The following is a 17,993-nucleotide window of genomic DNA, read 5'->3' on the forward strand; positions in this document are numbered from 1 at the left end:
CCTATCTCTTTTTACTCTTCAATTTTATTTTATTTTATTTTATTTGCTCTTTTTCTAGAAATCTTAGACAAAATCACATATTTATAGTGTGGCATCCCCAGTCGGATAGAGGGGAAAGTTCTTGGTGCTATATAAGTATGAACTCCTCTTAACCTTGTAGATGCGTTTTAAAAACGTGAGAGCCCCCTTGGACTCAAAGCGGACAATATCTACATGGTTGAGTGTGGGTTGTTATATATGGTATTAGAGTCGATCCCCGACTTCGGTGTGGGGGTTTGTTTGACCCCGTAGGGGTGTTTGTCTGTGTGCCCCCGCAATCCCATGGGACACAACAAGGATGTTGTGTCTGCATGGGGGGGGGGGGGTGGTGTTTGTGACATCCCGGAAAGTTCCTGACGCTATATAAGTGTGGACTTCTCTTAACCCTGTAGACCCGTTTTAAAGCTGTGAGAGCCCCCTTGGGCCCAAAGCAGACAATATCTACATGATTGGGTACGTTACATATAGAGATTTACCAATTTCCTAATCATAAGCAAACTCAAAATGTAATTTACCCAACCTCAAACTTTGAAAATATTGACTCTCCTAAAAAAAAAAAAACAAAATATATAATTTGAGTAAAATACCAATAATTCTTTTTTTTTTTCTTTTTTCTTTTTAAATTTATGTAAAAGCATAATAGGAAGCAATATAATTGTCTTATAAAAGGAAAAAAATCTCTATATATAAATACTATTTTGACTTTGTTCCATTTGAAAGGTAAGTTGATATGTACCTTATCTATCTACCTGTCTTTCTATATAAAAGAAATCAAATGTTGACTTTGTAAAAGGTTAGTATCTCTCTCTCTATATATATATATATATAAAAAAATCAAATGCTAATATATTTGTGTAACTCTAGGGGAAAGAAAGAGATGGGAGAGAAGAAAAGAGTGTGTGTTACAGGTGCCGGGGGATATGTAGCTTCATGGGTTGTAAAACTTTTACTCTCTAAGGGTTTCATTGTTCATGGAACTGTCAGATACCCATGTAATTTGCTTATCTTTTTTAATTTCCTTTTAATTTCGGGCTTAATTTTCATGTCCAGTTTCCTTCATTCAAAATTTCTGTTTGATCAGATGACGAAAGGAATAGCCATCTGAAAAAGTTGGAGAAGGCTTCAGAGAATTTGAAGCTGTTCAAGGCAGACTTGATGGACTTCCAAGGCCTTTTCGCTGCTACTGATGGTTGCACTGGGGTTTTCCATATTGCCAGCCCTGTTCCTTCTGCCAAAGTGTCCAATCCCCAGGTAAGATAATAGGAAGAAAACCTCCATTAAAAGACTTCATTTCATACATGTTATTTTATTTATTAAACACAAGGTAGTGAAATATTATAAATTTATTAAGTATTCTATTCGTAGGTTTAGGAATCCATTAATAAGTTATAGACCACTAATAATAATAATAATAATAATAATACTAATAAAATTAAATAAATATTAAAATCATACAAAACTAAAACAACTAATAAACAAATACCGGATATTAAAACGTATTCAATAAAATACAAAAAATATATTAATTAAATCTGGAATTGCACATAGCATGCTATAAAATTTAATTAACAAAAAGCTATGGTGAAAATTGAGAAGAAACATTTAGGCAAGTTTAAATCTATATTCATTTTATATATTAAATTATGTCTAGATTTTTTTTTCCCAATCGGCGTAGTTAGCTTCAGTCAATTTATTGCTTGTGAGAATGAGGTTAGGTTTCGTCAATTTATTGCTTATGAGAATGAGATTAATTGGATTATATAACATGAGTGCTATAATGGAAAATAATTCATGGATTAATTACTAAGCATTCACCATAAAACAAGTATAAATAAATTTAGCAAAAATGTAAAGCTCCTTGAACTATATATCCTTTTGTTAGGCATCCAAGTATTATAAGAATCAAGTCTATGATAAGTCATGATCTTATTACTAGGTAGAGATCCTTTCATATTGATCTTCCTGTTATATTTGACCTCAAGGCAAGATCAACTTATCTTTCAAATTTAGCCCTTGGACTATGCAAATGGGGCCATGGTGGGTAATTCAATCACTTCATATCCAAGTTACGTGTGTAACCATTATCCTTGACATCAATGTCACCAAATGAAAATACCCACTGTTGGGGGTGGTTGCTATCACTACAAAAATGTAGTCTTCTTGTTCATTTGGAAAGTCTATATCCCTTGATTCCTTGAGCCTAACCCATTGTTGGAGTAGTGATAGTCCAAAATCAAGACAAGCTTGATAGTGGAGAGTGTGGGCTTTGCTAAGACTCGATCTCAAGTAATATTTTAAAATAAAAAATATTTATTTTTTGTAATTCTTTAATGGATAAAACATTTTCTATGAAAATCTTCCAAAAATGTTTATTTCCTAACTTGTAATGTAGATGTAAAATGAGAAAAGAATCATTTTGAAAAAAAAATAAAAATGGGCATGAAAGCACCTTATTAAAATAAGTTCTCAAAATTTTCAAGTAAAATTCTCCTTTTGCATTCATTATTTTCAATTTTAATAAACACTCTATTTTGGAATCTATTTTTAAAATATCTTATTCTCATTAAATTACTATATTTCCAAAACCATTGTGGTAACCTGAACGAGGAATGTGTCATCAATCTCTCAAAATTACCTCTCCAATCCTTAAGTCTTAGATTTTCCCATTATGTGATCAATTGAAATACTTTAGCTCACAAAAATCATATGTCAAATTCTAATTAAGTAATTACTACAACTATAGTTTTCTTGATCACATGTTCTTAGGATCACCCAAAGGGACAATGGTGTCTCAAAATAAGATATCATGGAGTATCAACTTAAAATACTTGTTGCCACCTGCCTTAATCAATGGTAACCCAATCTATAAGGAATAAATGACCATCTTGGGGTCTCACCTATAAATCAAAGGCTCAAAGCCACTAATGACTTCAACACTAGCTTAATGATCTCTCAAGGTTGAGAGTACATGTAGCATAGTAACTTGGAGAATCATGACTATCCGATAACTAATGTCGTGATTTACTATAGATCTTATTCAATGTATAATCATGCACACTAGTGTATTCACCATGGGAAAACAATCGTAATGACCAAGATAATTCAACTTTCTGATCAGGATGTATTGCACTACAATCTTTGATGGATTGCACAATTCCATGAACCTACTTTGAACCACTTATCATTTTGCAAGGAAATCATGACTTAAATTTTATATGCAACTCTTAATACATCCAAGTCATATATAATGTAAGTGATAGAGACATGAATGTTCAAATAATAATTAACACAAATAAGGATAGAAAAAAGGCACTATAATAATAATAAATAAATTTATTAATGATATATTCTTCTGTTACATCATGTGATCTTTCTGGGGCTCTATCTTAATGGTCATATGATGATATAGGAAGTGGAAGTTAGGTGCTCCATGGAGGGTCCTACTAACACTCGGTAGAAATACACCATGTTTGAACTAGGGTTATTTGATTAAAAGGGATGTAATAACCTTAAATTTATAAATCTAACCCTCCATGTTTTTAGCCTAAAAATGACCCATTTTGGAACCTAAAAGATAACCCCATTTTGGACCAAAAAACCCTCATTTTTTTCTTATATAAGTAACCTTATTTTAAAACTTACATAAAAGTAATCAAAATGTTAATGAACATTTATGTAAAAACTGAGTTACTTTTCAAATTCAAACATGAAAGGAGTTTGATTTACAAATTTGGGTTTATTTCATCACTTTTAATAAAATAATTTTTTCAACCATGGGGATTGATTGTTCTTCTCATTCTTTATCTATTTAATCAATGGAAACGTATTTGTGAAATAATGTTCATTATGACACTATCTTTGCTTTTGATAGTTTAATTATTGTTTGTTGGTACAAATAAAACTTACTTTTATTTACATGATGATTAGCCAATATACCAACTTTTCTATTGTTATTCTCTAGTTACAACCTCTCACATATTGGGATAACCCTTTTTTATATTGACCATCAATCAATGGGCTCACAATCATTCTTTCTAACTTTTGTATTTGATATGGGATCCCTCCCAAGTGAATGACTCATTTTCAAATTTTGGATCTTTAGCACCCATAGGGAATATGGTCTTCCGAAGGAGTCCACCTTATGAAAATGTTCTCTTTTTCACTTTCTTTGCATAGTCTTGGAAATGGCTTTCGTTTGTATTTGCAAGTAATATTTTGATCTCATATGTGTCTTACATAACATTTCCAATTCCATTTAATCATGGCCTCAAAATATTCAATGAGAGAACCCATTTTGGAAATCCACTATGTGGGATGCTATTGTAATCTCCATAGGTAAAACAACATTATGGTTGAATATAAAAAGATACGGTGTCACTCAAGTACTAGTCCTTTGAGAATTTCAATGCATATGTACTACCTTGGACAAGTGTTCAAGCAAACACATAGGCTTATCCTCTATTACATTCGGAATAATCCCTTTAATTATCTTATTAGTTGCCTCCACTAAATTTTATGTCTATGAAATAACTTGAAATACTTTAAGAGATCAACGGTAATAAAGATAAAAAAAAAATGAATAAACAATATCGGGAGTCGGCTGCAACCTTAAGTTTGGATCTCAATGAGAATACGATCAATTTCCAATTCTATTAGTCATTTCTTTCTCATTCTCATATCACCCACTTGAATCTCTTTCCCATTTCAATCACTACACCAAAGAGGTTACCCATACATGATCAAACCAGTCATCGATGAATAAGAGCATAAAGGTAACTGTTCATTAAGCCTAGTATATATTGTATGTCTTGTCTTAATAGGTTGCAGAGAGCTTTAACCCTTTAAAACGGTAGAAAACTTGACTATGAGAACAAGGACTTGGGTACTTACCATTATAGATGCATTCCATGAAATCCTAACATAAAGCTATGCCATCTCTGAACAAAATAAGGTTTTTAGTCATTCACGATTCAACAATAATTATTTAAAAAGCAAGGAAAACATCTAATTTCTCCTCTGAAAATCTCCATCTAATTATGCACTTACAAACCTTAAAAACAAAGTAATAAAGTGTATCATCTCTCATTTCCCCTCAATTTTAAATTAAAATTTTCAAAATAATAATAAAAAAAACAATAAAAATATATTCGATTCACATTTCTCTGAAGAAATTAACTGAAATGGGTTGATGTAGAATTGAAAATGATATTTAATGCCCTTGATGTTGAAATGTGTTGATATCATAATCACTTCTCAAATAGCATCCTTATATATCAGAGGGTATTAGATTAGCTTCTTCACAAATCGACATCAACCCTTTATGCACTGCCAACTTATGCACATCCACATCTACTATCGGAAACAGCATCAAAATCAATTAAAAAATAGGGACAACAGATTTTTCTTAGCTTCAAGTAGTATCAGTTCAAGTGTAACATGGTGTTGTTCTATGTCAAAATGCCCTTTCATAAATTTTCCTCTTCCTTTGGTATTTTTTAACTTAGGGAAGGCATAATCAACTTAAATTTCATAAACCACTTTCTTCCTTATTTTATGCTCACAAAGGTACTAGTTTTGTCTTTCTTTTTTGGTTAGTGTCCATCTCAAAATGATGAAGTCCTAAATTTTTTGCTAAATTAATCTCTTATCACTTTAAAAATCAACAAGAAGATATAATGTTAAATTGACTGGACATGAGATGTCGAGTCCTTTTAGATTATTTTTTTAAGCCTTGAAGTATTATTGAAATTTAAAAAATGCTGAACTTTTTTATCAATTAGTACCAGAATGACCCTTGTCTTCTAATGTCGAAAATGGTTTATAGTTGGCTATCTAAACCAACAATGACCTCTTGTTCACTTTTTTCCCCATCTTAGTCTATCAATTTGTATCTGTTTAGAAACCCTAGAGCTGATATTGACTTTCTCAAATGATGATTTTTTTTTTTTTAATCCTTTTTATGCTACATTCTTCACTATATAGAGTTGTTACTCCTCAAAAGTAGAGTTAACATATATCTAAGTTATAGGCTACTAATATGCACTCAAAAGCTCTATAAAAGCATGATAGAACTTTGGTTTTAAGTGATAATCAAAATATTCTCTAATTCAAATTCAAATTCTAACAACTATTCAAAAGCTAAAAGCATCCAAAGAAATTCCTAAAATTAACTCCTAACATCTATATATACGTACTACTAAAGTAGCCATATGACATTATCTCAAATCATGCCACCTTCCAAGTACATAGGCGTTTTATCCTAAGTGGTAACCTTGGGGTTAATTAAAAGTACAAATTCACTTTAGCAAACTTAGTTTCAGTCAACCAACAAAAAGAGGCAATTCGATATCAGATTGCAAGTTGATATCAAGCAATGCCATTCAATACAAAAATGATATTGGTACTTTAGCAACCTTAAGGTTCCATTTCAAAATAGAGACCAATTTATTGGAAATGGTAGCTCCCATTATCAATTTGTCTTTGTTCATTTGAAAACTCCTAAAATGGCAATACATGCATCCTTAAAACAATGACACCATAAAGTATTTTCCCTAATATTACTATGTATTGGCTTGGTATTAAATTGACATTTTCCAAATCAACAAGACATCTAATCTTACTGACATGAAATGACAATGACTTCCTATATTGCAAATGATGTGGTTATACTCGTCTAGCTCTAATCTGATTCCATCTTTTAACTTGCATAAATTCCTGATCTTTGTCCATTTTCTTCCTTTAATAGTCAACCAACCTTGTTCCCTAGAACCACTCTCCTATTCTTTATTTTGCTATGAAAATCATCAAAATTTACATTAGACACCAAAATAGGGTTTTAGTGAAAACTTAAGTTACAAGTAGTGAAATATGCTTTTCACTATACCAAATAATCATTGTAAAATCAACATGATTTAAGTCACAAATTACGCTCCTCCCTCTCAACCTAGCCTTTTCTAGTTTATTTAATAGAAAATAGGATATTCAAAACTCCAAATAATCATCCATGGTTAGCATCAACATGATTGTGTCCCAAATATAAAAGTTATTAAAAAAAATTCCAAAAGTAACTTCAAAGCATAACAACACAACCCTAATATCTACTTTATCAATTTATTCCCAAGCATGCTTCAATGATTAGTCCCCATCTTATTCACCCCTAAACCACTTTTGGAGATCATTTCCATTAGACACATGTGATAACTTTGTAAACATCTGTACCTAAGATGGACTATCTTTTAGCTTACATAGGAGATTACCTTTATTTTTCATTGGTTTTCTCTTTCTCACTTTTTTTTTCTCTTTTTTTAACACTTTTACTTTTTGTTTCCGACCAAGGAAATCTCTATTGTTTTTTATTTTTTATTTTCCCTAGCTCGTAAGGAATCAATAGATAGTTCCCAAGCATTCCCTTAAGATACCAAGTATCAAGGACCACGAAAGGTCACATACCCTTCAAGGCATCAACCCAACCTCTCCATAATAAGGTCAAATTTCCTACCTATTTTCTTTTTCTCATTTTTTTTTCTCCCTCTAAGTGATAATTAATTTTTAGCTCATGTAGTGAACATATTGTTGGTGGCTCTGAATCTGTTGGTTTTGGGCATCGGGTTATGAAAACAAGCATGCAGTGACCTCACAATATATGTTGAAGCTTCCAATTAGTCAATGCACTCTTTTTCTTATTTTTTTTATTTTCTTTTTCTAGGCTTAATGACCTCCTTTAAAGTTGCACTTGTTCTCTCACCTCAAAATAGTTTCCCTTAAGCTAAAGGATTCAATTCTCAAGCAAGGTGCCATAAAAATATGTTGTGACAGTGCGTATTTTGATCCCAAGTGGAAATTAATCTCAAAAATTGGTTTAGAAATTCCGCGGATATCAACCAAACTATATTAACATCCAAATGTATCCAAAGATAAAGTAAACGAAGTATTTAAAGTCATATCATCATGTCATACTTGTAACTAAAAAAAATTTCCTTTCCTTCGATATACTAAACATGAAGATATAATCAACTAATACAATTCGTGAATTCAATATATTCCCTTTCATAAATAAACATACAAACTTCAAAAACAAGGCATGCAAATACAATTGTAACTTAGAAAACCTTTTTGCAATTAACCCCCACCCCAACCTAAGATGCACATTATCCCTAAAGCGTGATGAAAGACACATGCAAAGGTGGAAGGAGTTACCTTAATAACAGCCCACCAACCTTGCTTCACACAAAATAGCCAAAACAAAAACCAAAATTAGACATGGATATAAATATATATAAAGTAAATTGTATAGTAAAATTAACCATAGAATAGAAAGATCAAAATAAACCTAAAATATGAAAATTTAGTAGGAAAGTTAGCTAACATGCCAATCAAAATACAAAATATGAAAAAAAAAATAGAAATAGGTTCAACATCATTCATCCTTAATATCAACTCTACCATTCTCACCATCCTTAGTTGTAGACAAATCAATAATAATAGAAGTAACAATATGATCATTAACTACAATAATATCCCCCTCTACATGTACAACAATTGCAAAAGTATTAGTAAATGACTCTATCTTAAAGACTAAAATCTCAACATCAACAATAACATCCACACCTCTGGCAAACTCATCCTTAAGAATACTAGTGCCAAACTTCTCAATCTTGGTAGCACTAGTAGTATTAAGAACCCTCAATAATAGTATTATCAATAGAAAAACCACAACTAATAACCTTAGTCTCAATAATAACATCCTTAACCTAGGCATCATTAGCATTAAAATCAAATTTCAAGTGACATCCAAAGAGTCAACACTCACATTGTCACACAAATCAATGGACAGGTAGGAAGATGAACTTTTAACTCTTTCAAAAGAGACTACAACCAAGTCAATTCAATTGATATAAGGGCAAGGGCCCTATACTTGGACTCTGTGCTAGACCAAGACACCCAGTGTTATTTTTGGATGGCCAAGAGATCAAGGAATTGCCAAAGTAGATATAATAACCACTAACCAAATTTTGATCATGTGGACAAGAGCCCTAATCAGCATCTAACTAGGTAGTTAAAAGAAGCCTTTTACTTGGTTTTAGGTGAATACCATAGTTTTTGCTTCCTTTAAGGTGCCACAAAACTCTATTTATTTTCTGCAAATCTAGCATAGTTGGACTTTTCATAAATTGATTGAACTTGTTCACATTGTATGAAGTATATTTCTTGGTCAAGGTTAGGTATTGTAGGGTGACATTCTATAGGTAGTAGGATTTTTAATCTTTTCTTTTTGCTTTTCTTGACTATGACTTAATGGTTTCATTTGGGTTGAAGTTTTACATTTTCCGTATTCTTAAGGAAATCAGTCACATACTTGGACTAAGTGAGTTATAACACTATTTTATCATAATGATCTCTAATGCTTTTTTTTTTTTTTTTTTTAAAGGTGGATATATCCCAGATTTTTCAAATTAACTTCTCTATTCATGACTGATTCGTCCCCTTAGTAGTCATGTCATTTGATTCCGGCTCAGACGGGTGTTATCAACAAAATTTATAAAACCTAAATCACCTCACACTAGGGTAGCATAGCTAACATAGTATAGTGGCTCTAGGATCGTCCATAGGGATGGGTTTTCATCGTACAGTTGACTTAACTGAAGGAAATAACATGGTGTTTTTTCTTATGAAAGTTAGCTTTTAAAGAAAATGGAATTGTGGTTGCAAAGATTGATTTTAAGTTAAGCAAAAACAATAAGTGAAATTAACTATAAAGAAAAGGTCTCTTGGAGCTTTAGGTCACTAGGATCGGGTTCCTTATGCAAAGAGGGAGATTTCAGATCTTCTCATCGTGTTGGGGATAATAACATAAAGGATGGTTATCTCTCGAACTGGTTTTATATTTAGCAATTAAGATTTGATTCAAAGGTTTCATGAGAAATGATAATTGCTTCCCATTAATGGCTTCAAACACTAAAGACTTTCACCTTGAACCATCTTCCAATGGCTCGTAAATGATAACTAATAGACATCCATGGATCTAGCAATAAGCATCCATGGAATCCAAAAAACTTACCAAGTAGTGGCCATTCAAGGTGATTTTAAGGGATTTAAAGCTAAACCTTGAAATAAAAACCATTAATGGTTAACAACTGTTATCATTTATAACAAAGACAACTCCTACCTTTGCATTCAGGCCCTTCACCTAATTTCCATCACTCCAAGAAACGTAAAACCTAGCCACTCATCCCCTGAGAAATCATCCTCAGAGGTTGTTTGGCTAGAAAGAAAAATGAAAACAAAAATGAGAAGAAAAGGTAGAGCAAAAGCTCTGTATATATTTTTTACTATGAAGAGTTTACAAGTGTTTAATGAAAAAACAACATCTCTCCCCTCTACTCTCTCTCTCTCTCTCTCTCCTTATATATATCAGCTACCTAAAAGATCTATAAAAAGATATAAAAGAAAATGTCTAGGTTGATTACAAGGAGAAATTAGGAAATTACACAAAATATCTGAAGATAAAAATCTAACAGAGTCGGTGCAAAGATTTCACATACCATGTGAAATTTGGCATGGTGTGCGAAATTTCGCACAACCTCAAGTGGTTTCGCAAGTGTGTGAGATTTCGCACAACCTCAAGTGGTTTCACAGGTGTGCAAGATTTCGCACAGCCATAGCGAAATTGCTTGTTTGTTGGACTTCTTCTTCTGTCTTTCTTCTCTGCATCTCTGATTGGCTTGGTAAGGGCTATGAAGTGCTCCAAAGCTTGGATTCTTCATGTATTTGAGTTTTACTTTGCATTGCCACGGATTTGAGCTAACAAAAATACCAAAACTTGCCAAAAACTGATTAGTAACCTTACTAGGTTCCTTAATGTGTCAATTGAGTTAAAAGATATTAACTACTACTCAAAAGTGTTTAAAATAGTTAGTTTCAGGCTATAAAAAGAGTACTTTTTGAGTAGTAATCAATGACAGTAGTGAGTTTGTTAAAAAACATTTCATTATTCCTTATTAGCCCGATGTCATCAACACAGACCAAAAGATAAATGACCTTGCCATTTGAATTGAAAATGAAGAGACATATCAGACTTTGAGTTTTGAAAACCCCATTGTATTAGAGAAACTCTTAATTTATCAAACCATGCTATGAGAGATTGCTTCACTTCCTAAAGAGCATGGTTAAGTTTGCACACATGGTTTGGTTTGGAGACATCAACATATCTTTTAGGTTAAGCCATGTATCTTACCTCCTGAAGATTATCATTTAGGAAAACATTGTTTACAATGTCCCCATTTATTGAAATAACCATTATTAACACCACTTGAATGGTTGAGGCTTTGATTGTTAGGCTGAAGGTCTCTTTGAAATCAATTTTAGGTTTTTTATGGGATCCTTTAGCAACCAATTTGGCTTTGTATCTTTGTACACTTCTATTAGGATTGACTTTTAGCTTGAACATTCACTTGTTTCCAACTAAATTATATTGCAATGAGTAACGTAAAATATCCCAAGTATGATTTTGAATCAAGGACCAAATTCCTCATCCAATTTTCTTGTCCACCTTGGAGAGGCCAAAACATTTTTCACATATGTTAGTTCATTATCAATTTGAAGGATATCTATTGACTATTTTGAAGAGTTCAAATGGCTAGTTGCATAAAATTTGGGTTTAAAGATGCCACTCTTTGACCATGTATGCATATGTTGTTGAGACTAGTTTTATAGGATTTGTAATATTTAAGATTTGGGTACCCTAATTTGTTCAAGGAAGTTTGGAATTGATGGGACTTGTGGCTAATTTCTTGTTGAGCATGTGGAAAGGCTACAACTTCTATATTTTGAGAGAATAAGGTTAGAGAAGTTGTAGTTGAAGGTTGACTGTCATTTGTGGGAGTTGTAAGTAAAGGTTGTCTCCCATTTGTGCTCTTTTTATTGTATACCTAAGACTCGATTAATATTTCTTTATGTTCCAATGATGGACCAGGCTTTTAAATATCTAAAAATTAAGAAGTGAAGGATGATTGTGTTCAGTTCTAGGAAAACCACCAGAATAAGGGAATTCATTTTCATTGAACACAACATGTTGAGAAACATAAATTTTACTACTGAGATGAAGACATAGGTATCCTTTGTGAGAATTTGCATTGCCTAGTAAGACACACTTGATTGTGTGAAATTGGAATTTAGTGCATTGAAATGGCTTGTGGTAAGGAAAGTTAGGAACACACTTGAATGTTTTGATAAAAGAGTAATCCGGTTTCCTTTTGTAAAGTTAAACTTTAAGACTGGTGTAGGCAAGTGATTTATAAGGTCTTACAGGCATAAAGGCTTAAGTAAAGTCAAATCCATTTCAACAATAAGTTTATGTTTTCTCTCATTTTTTCCATGTTATTTGGAGGCATGTGGGCAAGCATGGTGAAAGACTAAACCATTTTTCTTAAGATAGTTCTCAATGCTTACCACCTCAATTTCATTGAAGTTTCTTTATTTTATTGTCCAAATTTTCTCAATTTGGTTTTTGAAAAAGATGAGGAATTTAGAACTTTAACTTTAGTTTGAAAAGGATAGAACCAGTGTATCAAGAGAAATCATCTGTAAAGTGAATATAATATTTGTATCTTAAGTTTAAATCAACTTGAGCAAGGCCCCATATGTGTGTGTGTGAATTAATTCAATTGTTGAAGAAGTTTGGGAGAATGAAAAGTTGAAAAGTAGAGCATCAATTTTTTCAAAATTATTGGCAAGTTTCAGAAAAATTGAGTTCTTCATCGATTTAACTATTTGAAATACAAGAGCTTTGGATGTGAGTCTAGATGATGACCTAACCTTGTTTATGTAAGAAGAGGACGCATGATATTGGGCATTAGCCCTTCTTTTTTACTCAACTAAACTTAACCTAACATAAAGAACAATTGATAGATTCATAGAGAAATGAACAACTTACTTTGAATGATTTTTTTTGTCTCTAGAATATGCAGCTTGTAGAGTCCATCTTCAAGCCTTCCTTGTAGTAGTATTTGGTGGTTTTCCTTGTCCTTCCCCAAACAAAAATTGAAATAAGATTTAACAAATACTCTATTCTCAGTGATTAAATGGGAAATACTTAACAATCTCTTTTATTACAGGGAACCAACAATATATTTCTCAAATAAAGAAGAGAGGATAGGGAAGATATTTTAATATGGTGAACATGAGTAATAGAAAGTTTATTATAGTTGCCCTACTGCAAGTTTATCCTCGTGATAGTCGTTAGATTTTAGAGAGAGGTTTCTTAGTTCAACAATAACATGGCTAGTGGCTACACTATTAGTGTACCTTGACTGGTCAGAAACTAGCTTAGGTGAGGCAATGAATGAAGAAGATTGATTGTTCGGGGGAGTCTGAAATGCATGATCAAAGCAATAGTAGCAACAAAGAGCAATGTGCTCAACTTTGTTGCAAACTTAACATGCAGTTCTAGAATTTTCTCGAGCACCTCATCTACATTGGCACTACAAACTCTTTTAAAGTTGTTAAATCATGGTCTTCTACCTCTTCATATTTTGATTATTGTTACCTCCAATTTTCTTATGAAAGGCATCGTTGGCATAAGAATTTAAGAGATCTAGTAATTCTGTAACATGCATTTGATTTATGCAATTCTCTTGGTTCAACAATAGAACTTAAGCTTTTTTTCTAGGTAGTAGGAGTGGTTCCATAGGTAAAATTAACTATAACAAGGTCAGACCCGACGTCGACCAAAACATGAAGCATGAGGTCCTCATCTAATATTAGATGTCTAGCAATTTTAAGAATGTTAGCAAATGTCTTCACTTTGATGAAATAATCATTCATGGACAATGACCCTTTCGTGGTTGTCTGGAGCTCAATTTTTAATTATAAAACTCTAGAGTGAGTTTGAGATCTATACACCGTTTCCAATGCGTTCGATGTCTCATGAGTTAGTGAGAGGCCAACTACTTTAAGTAAAAACACTCTTTGAATTGAAGGACAATAGTCAAACATAGCTGTCTTTGATCTGTCCAAATCCATTTTGAGGTAGGTTGGGTTGATGTTGAAGTTGGTTTCACCAGGCTTCTCTGTTATAGGATTTAGCTTTTCTGGGATGGTTGTGTCCCAAATAGATAACCATCCAGGTCATGCCTTTTTTCATCTAGAGTGATGACAGATTTCCACAACAGAAATTTGTTTCAATCTAATTTTACCAAAGAGCTAATGTGCTCATGACATTGCCAAATAGAGAGCTGGTGTTGGTAGCAAAGGATGGACGTAAGTCAGTATTGAATGCTAATGAAGTTGGATATGCTGCTATCATAGATGGAGAGGGAGGCAAGGATGCTGAGTCGACAATAATTTACATTGCTGTTGTCTGGTGGCTTTGATACCAAGACAAAAAATAAAAAGCAGAGTAGAAGGAAATTTATAGGTTTTGAATATGACCTAGAGTAGATACTGACCATTGCACAATCTATTTATATGGTAAAGATGGTGCATGAGGGTTCCTACACCACAACCATGTACAAAAGCTTTTTGGGCAGGATTAATGAGCAAAAAAAAGTATTGGAACTTTAGGCTTAGCTGTAGCAGAAATGAGGCATAATGTTGCTACATGAAATTGTCAGGTGTTGATATTTAGGTGCTAAGGTGTTGATTTCAGTATCATCCCCAAAAGCTCTTACAATCAAATATGAAGTATGGAATTTTAATATAGATTTAATAAATATATCAGACGTAAATAGATATAATATATATCATAAGAGTATTCTAGAAGAAAAAGTCTACAAACATTCAAAGATTCTTCAAACTCTAACACATAATATAGATAAAGTAATTTTGTTATTATTTTCATATTCCTTAAAGGAAAATAGTTTATAACACTTTTCCAAAAACCCATAGTTGTGAATCCATTCCATTCCTAATGTATGGTATCACCTCCTTTTTTTCCTATTATTCTTTTATTTTAATTTTTTTCAATTTGCTGATGAGAAAAATTTATGCATGATATGTATCTATTTATTTCAATATCAAATTTTAATGATCAAAATTGATTTCTAAACATATATTTTGAAAGTTATGGTACAGTGCTTTTACGTGCAGTTTATTTATTTATGTACTCGATATATATGATCCTTTTTTTACCTCCCATGCATGTGTTCTTAATTTTTTTTTTAAATATATGTAGCTGGAAGTGGTAGAACCTGCTGTAATTGGTACACGCAATATTATAAAGGCATGTGAGATGGCCAAAGTGAAGAAACTTGTGGTAGTTTCATCTCTTGCTGCAGTTGTTCTCAACCCAAAATGGCCTAAGGATCGTCCCAAGGATGAGGAATGTTGGTCCGACCCTGAATTTTGTAAGACAATTGAGGTAAGTAGCTACACATATTCTATTTCATTTGTATCTAACTATTATTCTCAATGTGACACCTTATGGGTGCTTAAGGTCTGGTTTGTCGTGATTCTAATTTGCCTATAAATTTGTTAAATGTGACTTTACCCTCCTTTTGTGCAATTTTTTTGATAACCTTAATACACTTTTAAAATTTTAAAATGTTTTACAATGTATTTTGATATGCACCCAAAATATTTTAAAGAAAATTAAGATATAAATTTGAAAGTTCTTTTGATTAATATTAATAAGTTTTTGTAAAAGAAATCATAAAAACATTATAAGATTAAAAAATTATTAAGAATGTGTTTTACAGTGCTTTTACATGAAGTGTTTTTAATGGAAGTATTTTTTCTAAAAGTACTTTTATGATAATCACCTATCAAATGTTTCACTAAAAAAATCTATAAGTGATTTTTTGATATTATAAATGATTTTTAAAATTTTTAAAAGTATTTCCTAAATTTGATCAAATATCTAATTTTTTTTTATCAAAAATATTTTTTCAATTAAAAATATTTCCTAAAATCACTTTCAAACGAACGCTAAGAGTACGTTTAATAGTAATTATAGTAATTGTTTATAATATTTTTAATATTTGAATGATGAAATTTTTTTGGTATTATAAAGTCTGGAAACACTTCTTAAAATAACTATCAAATACACTCTAAATATTAAATTGAAACACCTTTCCATGTATCCATCCAAAGAGTCATTTTATTGAAATTTGTGGTTGGAACAATCACCCTAACCAATTTTAGAATTAAAAAGTCATATATGTCCTAAATATATCTTTTTGGTAAAAGTAGGGTTGGAGTATTTTTTTAAGCAAGAAGCTACATAAAGAGGTTTAGAAACCGATCATTAAAGATTAGTTGAACTATTAGAAATTAACTAAGCATCACTATTTTCTTGTATATATGGATGGCAGTACCCTTATTTCCTTTCGAAAACACTAGCGGAGAGTGAAGCTTTGGAGTATGCAAAGACAAGTGAATTCAACATTGTAACAGTTTGTCCATCCCTTGTATTGGGACCCATGTTGCAGTCGACACTAAATGCCACTAGCGCCTTTCTCTTATCATATTTGAAAGGTTCCTTCTCTGACTAAAGCTCTCTTTTGCACCTAATGTATGTCATAAGTATGAAGTTTATATGCTACTATAGAATTGGCTTATGGGGTTTCTAACTGTATTTTTGTACGCTACTTGTTTTGTTGGAGTACTTTTCTTGGATATCAGATGGACATGAATCAGTAGAAAACAAAGATCGTCCCGTCATCGATGCACGTGATTTGGCTGAAGCGATTCTGCTAGTATATGAGAAACCTGAGGCACATGGAAGATATATATGCTCATCATATACAATATCAACACAAGAGTTAGTAGAAAAGCTGAAGAGCATGTATCCTAATTATAGTTATCCTAAAAGGTAAGTTGTATTCCATGCACTAAAAATTCAAAGCAAAGCATCATATATAATGTGTTATTTTTTCCTTTTCTCTGGTATACTAAGTTTTTTTATGTGTACACTGGAAGCTACATTGAGGGAGAGGAACATTTGAAGCTAAGTTCACAGAAGTTGCAGAGTTTGGGATGGAAGTATAGGCCACTGGAAGAGACACTTGTGGATGCTGTTAAAAGCTTTGAAGAGAAGGGCTTCTTGCCTAAGCACTAACTAATAAACAAGGTTATGTGAAAAAGAACTAGGAAGAAGCGTTATCCATATCCTCCTCTACATGAATATTCAATAAATTGTACTTAGTACAATGTTATTCCATTATATGCTGGGAAGTAAAAAGTTGAGACAGGTATCTATCAAATATTAGTTTCACCTTAAAAATGAAATGACTTCCTATGGAATTTAATTTCGGATTAAAGATGTTCTTTATTTCTGAAGATTGCCTATTTGAAAACAATATTTTCAATCATATAAAGAATATTCTCAAACAATATTTTCAATCAAAAGGAAAAATAAAAATCAAATAAAGATTGTATCAGATTTTGGAATGTATGAACTATAGTTCATATGTTTTCATTGATCAAAATAACAAAAGGAAAAATAAATAGAGAAGATTGAAGGTTTAAGAAAAAAAAAACCAAAAACAGACTACCTAAATAAACACTTTAGAATTGGAATACATTCAAAACCATCTACAATACTTACTTTAAAGTGTTTTAAATAAGAATTAGATCCTAGTCTAAAAATAATAACTCAAATACCAACAATGTTTGCTTTGTGGTGGTTAGTATGATAGATAACAAACAAGGATTCACAAACTAATTTTTGATTTAATGTCCTTATATAATTAAAAGACTTAGCTAGTACTGGTGTATTTGGTGATCCACTATTGCTTAACATATAATTACTTGAAGTCAAGCTTGAATCGTTAGCAAAGATTGCAACATAGTTGTTTCTCCTCTCTGATGACTCTACAAGTGATCTTTTAGAAAATTTCTCCTCTAGCCTGTCTACAAGCATAATGCCAAAATAAACTTGATCAAGTTAGCCATGGAGAGAAGATTTAACAGAAAGATGAGTTTATTTTTCTCTATTTTTAATATAAAGATTATGGTTT

General features: G+C 31.9%; 1 protein-coding gene across 1 annotated transcript; it reads left to right on the forward strand.

The window, feature by feature from the left end:
* The first annotated feature begins 916 nt into the window (after nt 1-916).
* LOC100262473 (cinnamoyl-CoA reductase 1) lies at nt 917-17,199 on the forward strand. The gene is made up of 6 exons (XM_002279974.3): nt 917-1,031; nt 1,121-1,290; nt 15,209-15,394; nt 16,347-16,509; nt 16,657-16,846; nt 16,954-17,199. The coding sequence occupies exons 1-6, from the start codon at nt 917-919 to the stop codon at nt 17,090-17,092; spliced, it is 963 nt and encodes a 320-aa protein (XP_002280010.2). The 3' UTR covers nt 17,093-17,199.
* Nucleotides 17,200-17,993: the final 794 nt, after the last annotated feature.

The sequence above is a fragment of the Vitis vinifera genome, chromosome 12 (assembly GCF_030704535.1).
Source record: "Vitis vinifera cultivar Pinot Noir 40024 chromosome 12, ASM3070453v1".
Taxonomy (NCBI): Eukaryota; Viridiplantae; Streptophyta; class Magnoliopsida; order Vitales; family Vitaceae; genus Vitis; species Vitis vinifera.

Excerpts from the sequence above, each read along its gene's own strand:
- LOC100262473 (XM_002279974.3), top strand. The coding sequence starts at position 917 with ATGGGAGAGAAGAAAAGAGTGTGTGTTACAGGTGCCGGGGGATATGTA. Across the intron at positions 1,291-15,208 it reads CCAAAGTGTCCAATCCCCAG|CTGGAAGTGGTAGAACCTGC; the intron begins GTAAGATAATAG and ends AAATATATGTAG. Across the intron at positions 15,395-16,346 it reads AATTTTGTAAGACAATTGAG|TACCCTTATTTCCTTTCGAA; the intron begins GTAAGTAGCTAC and ends TATGGATGGCAG.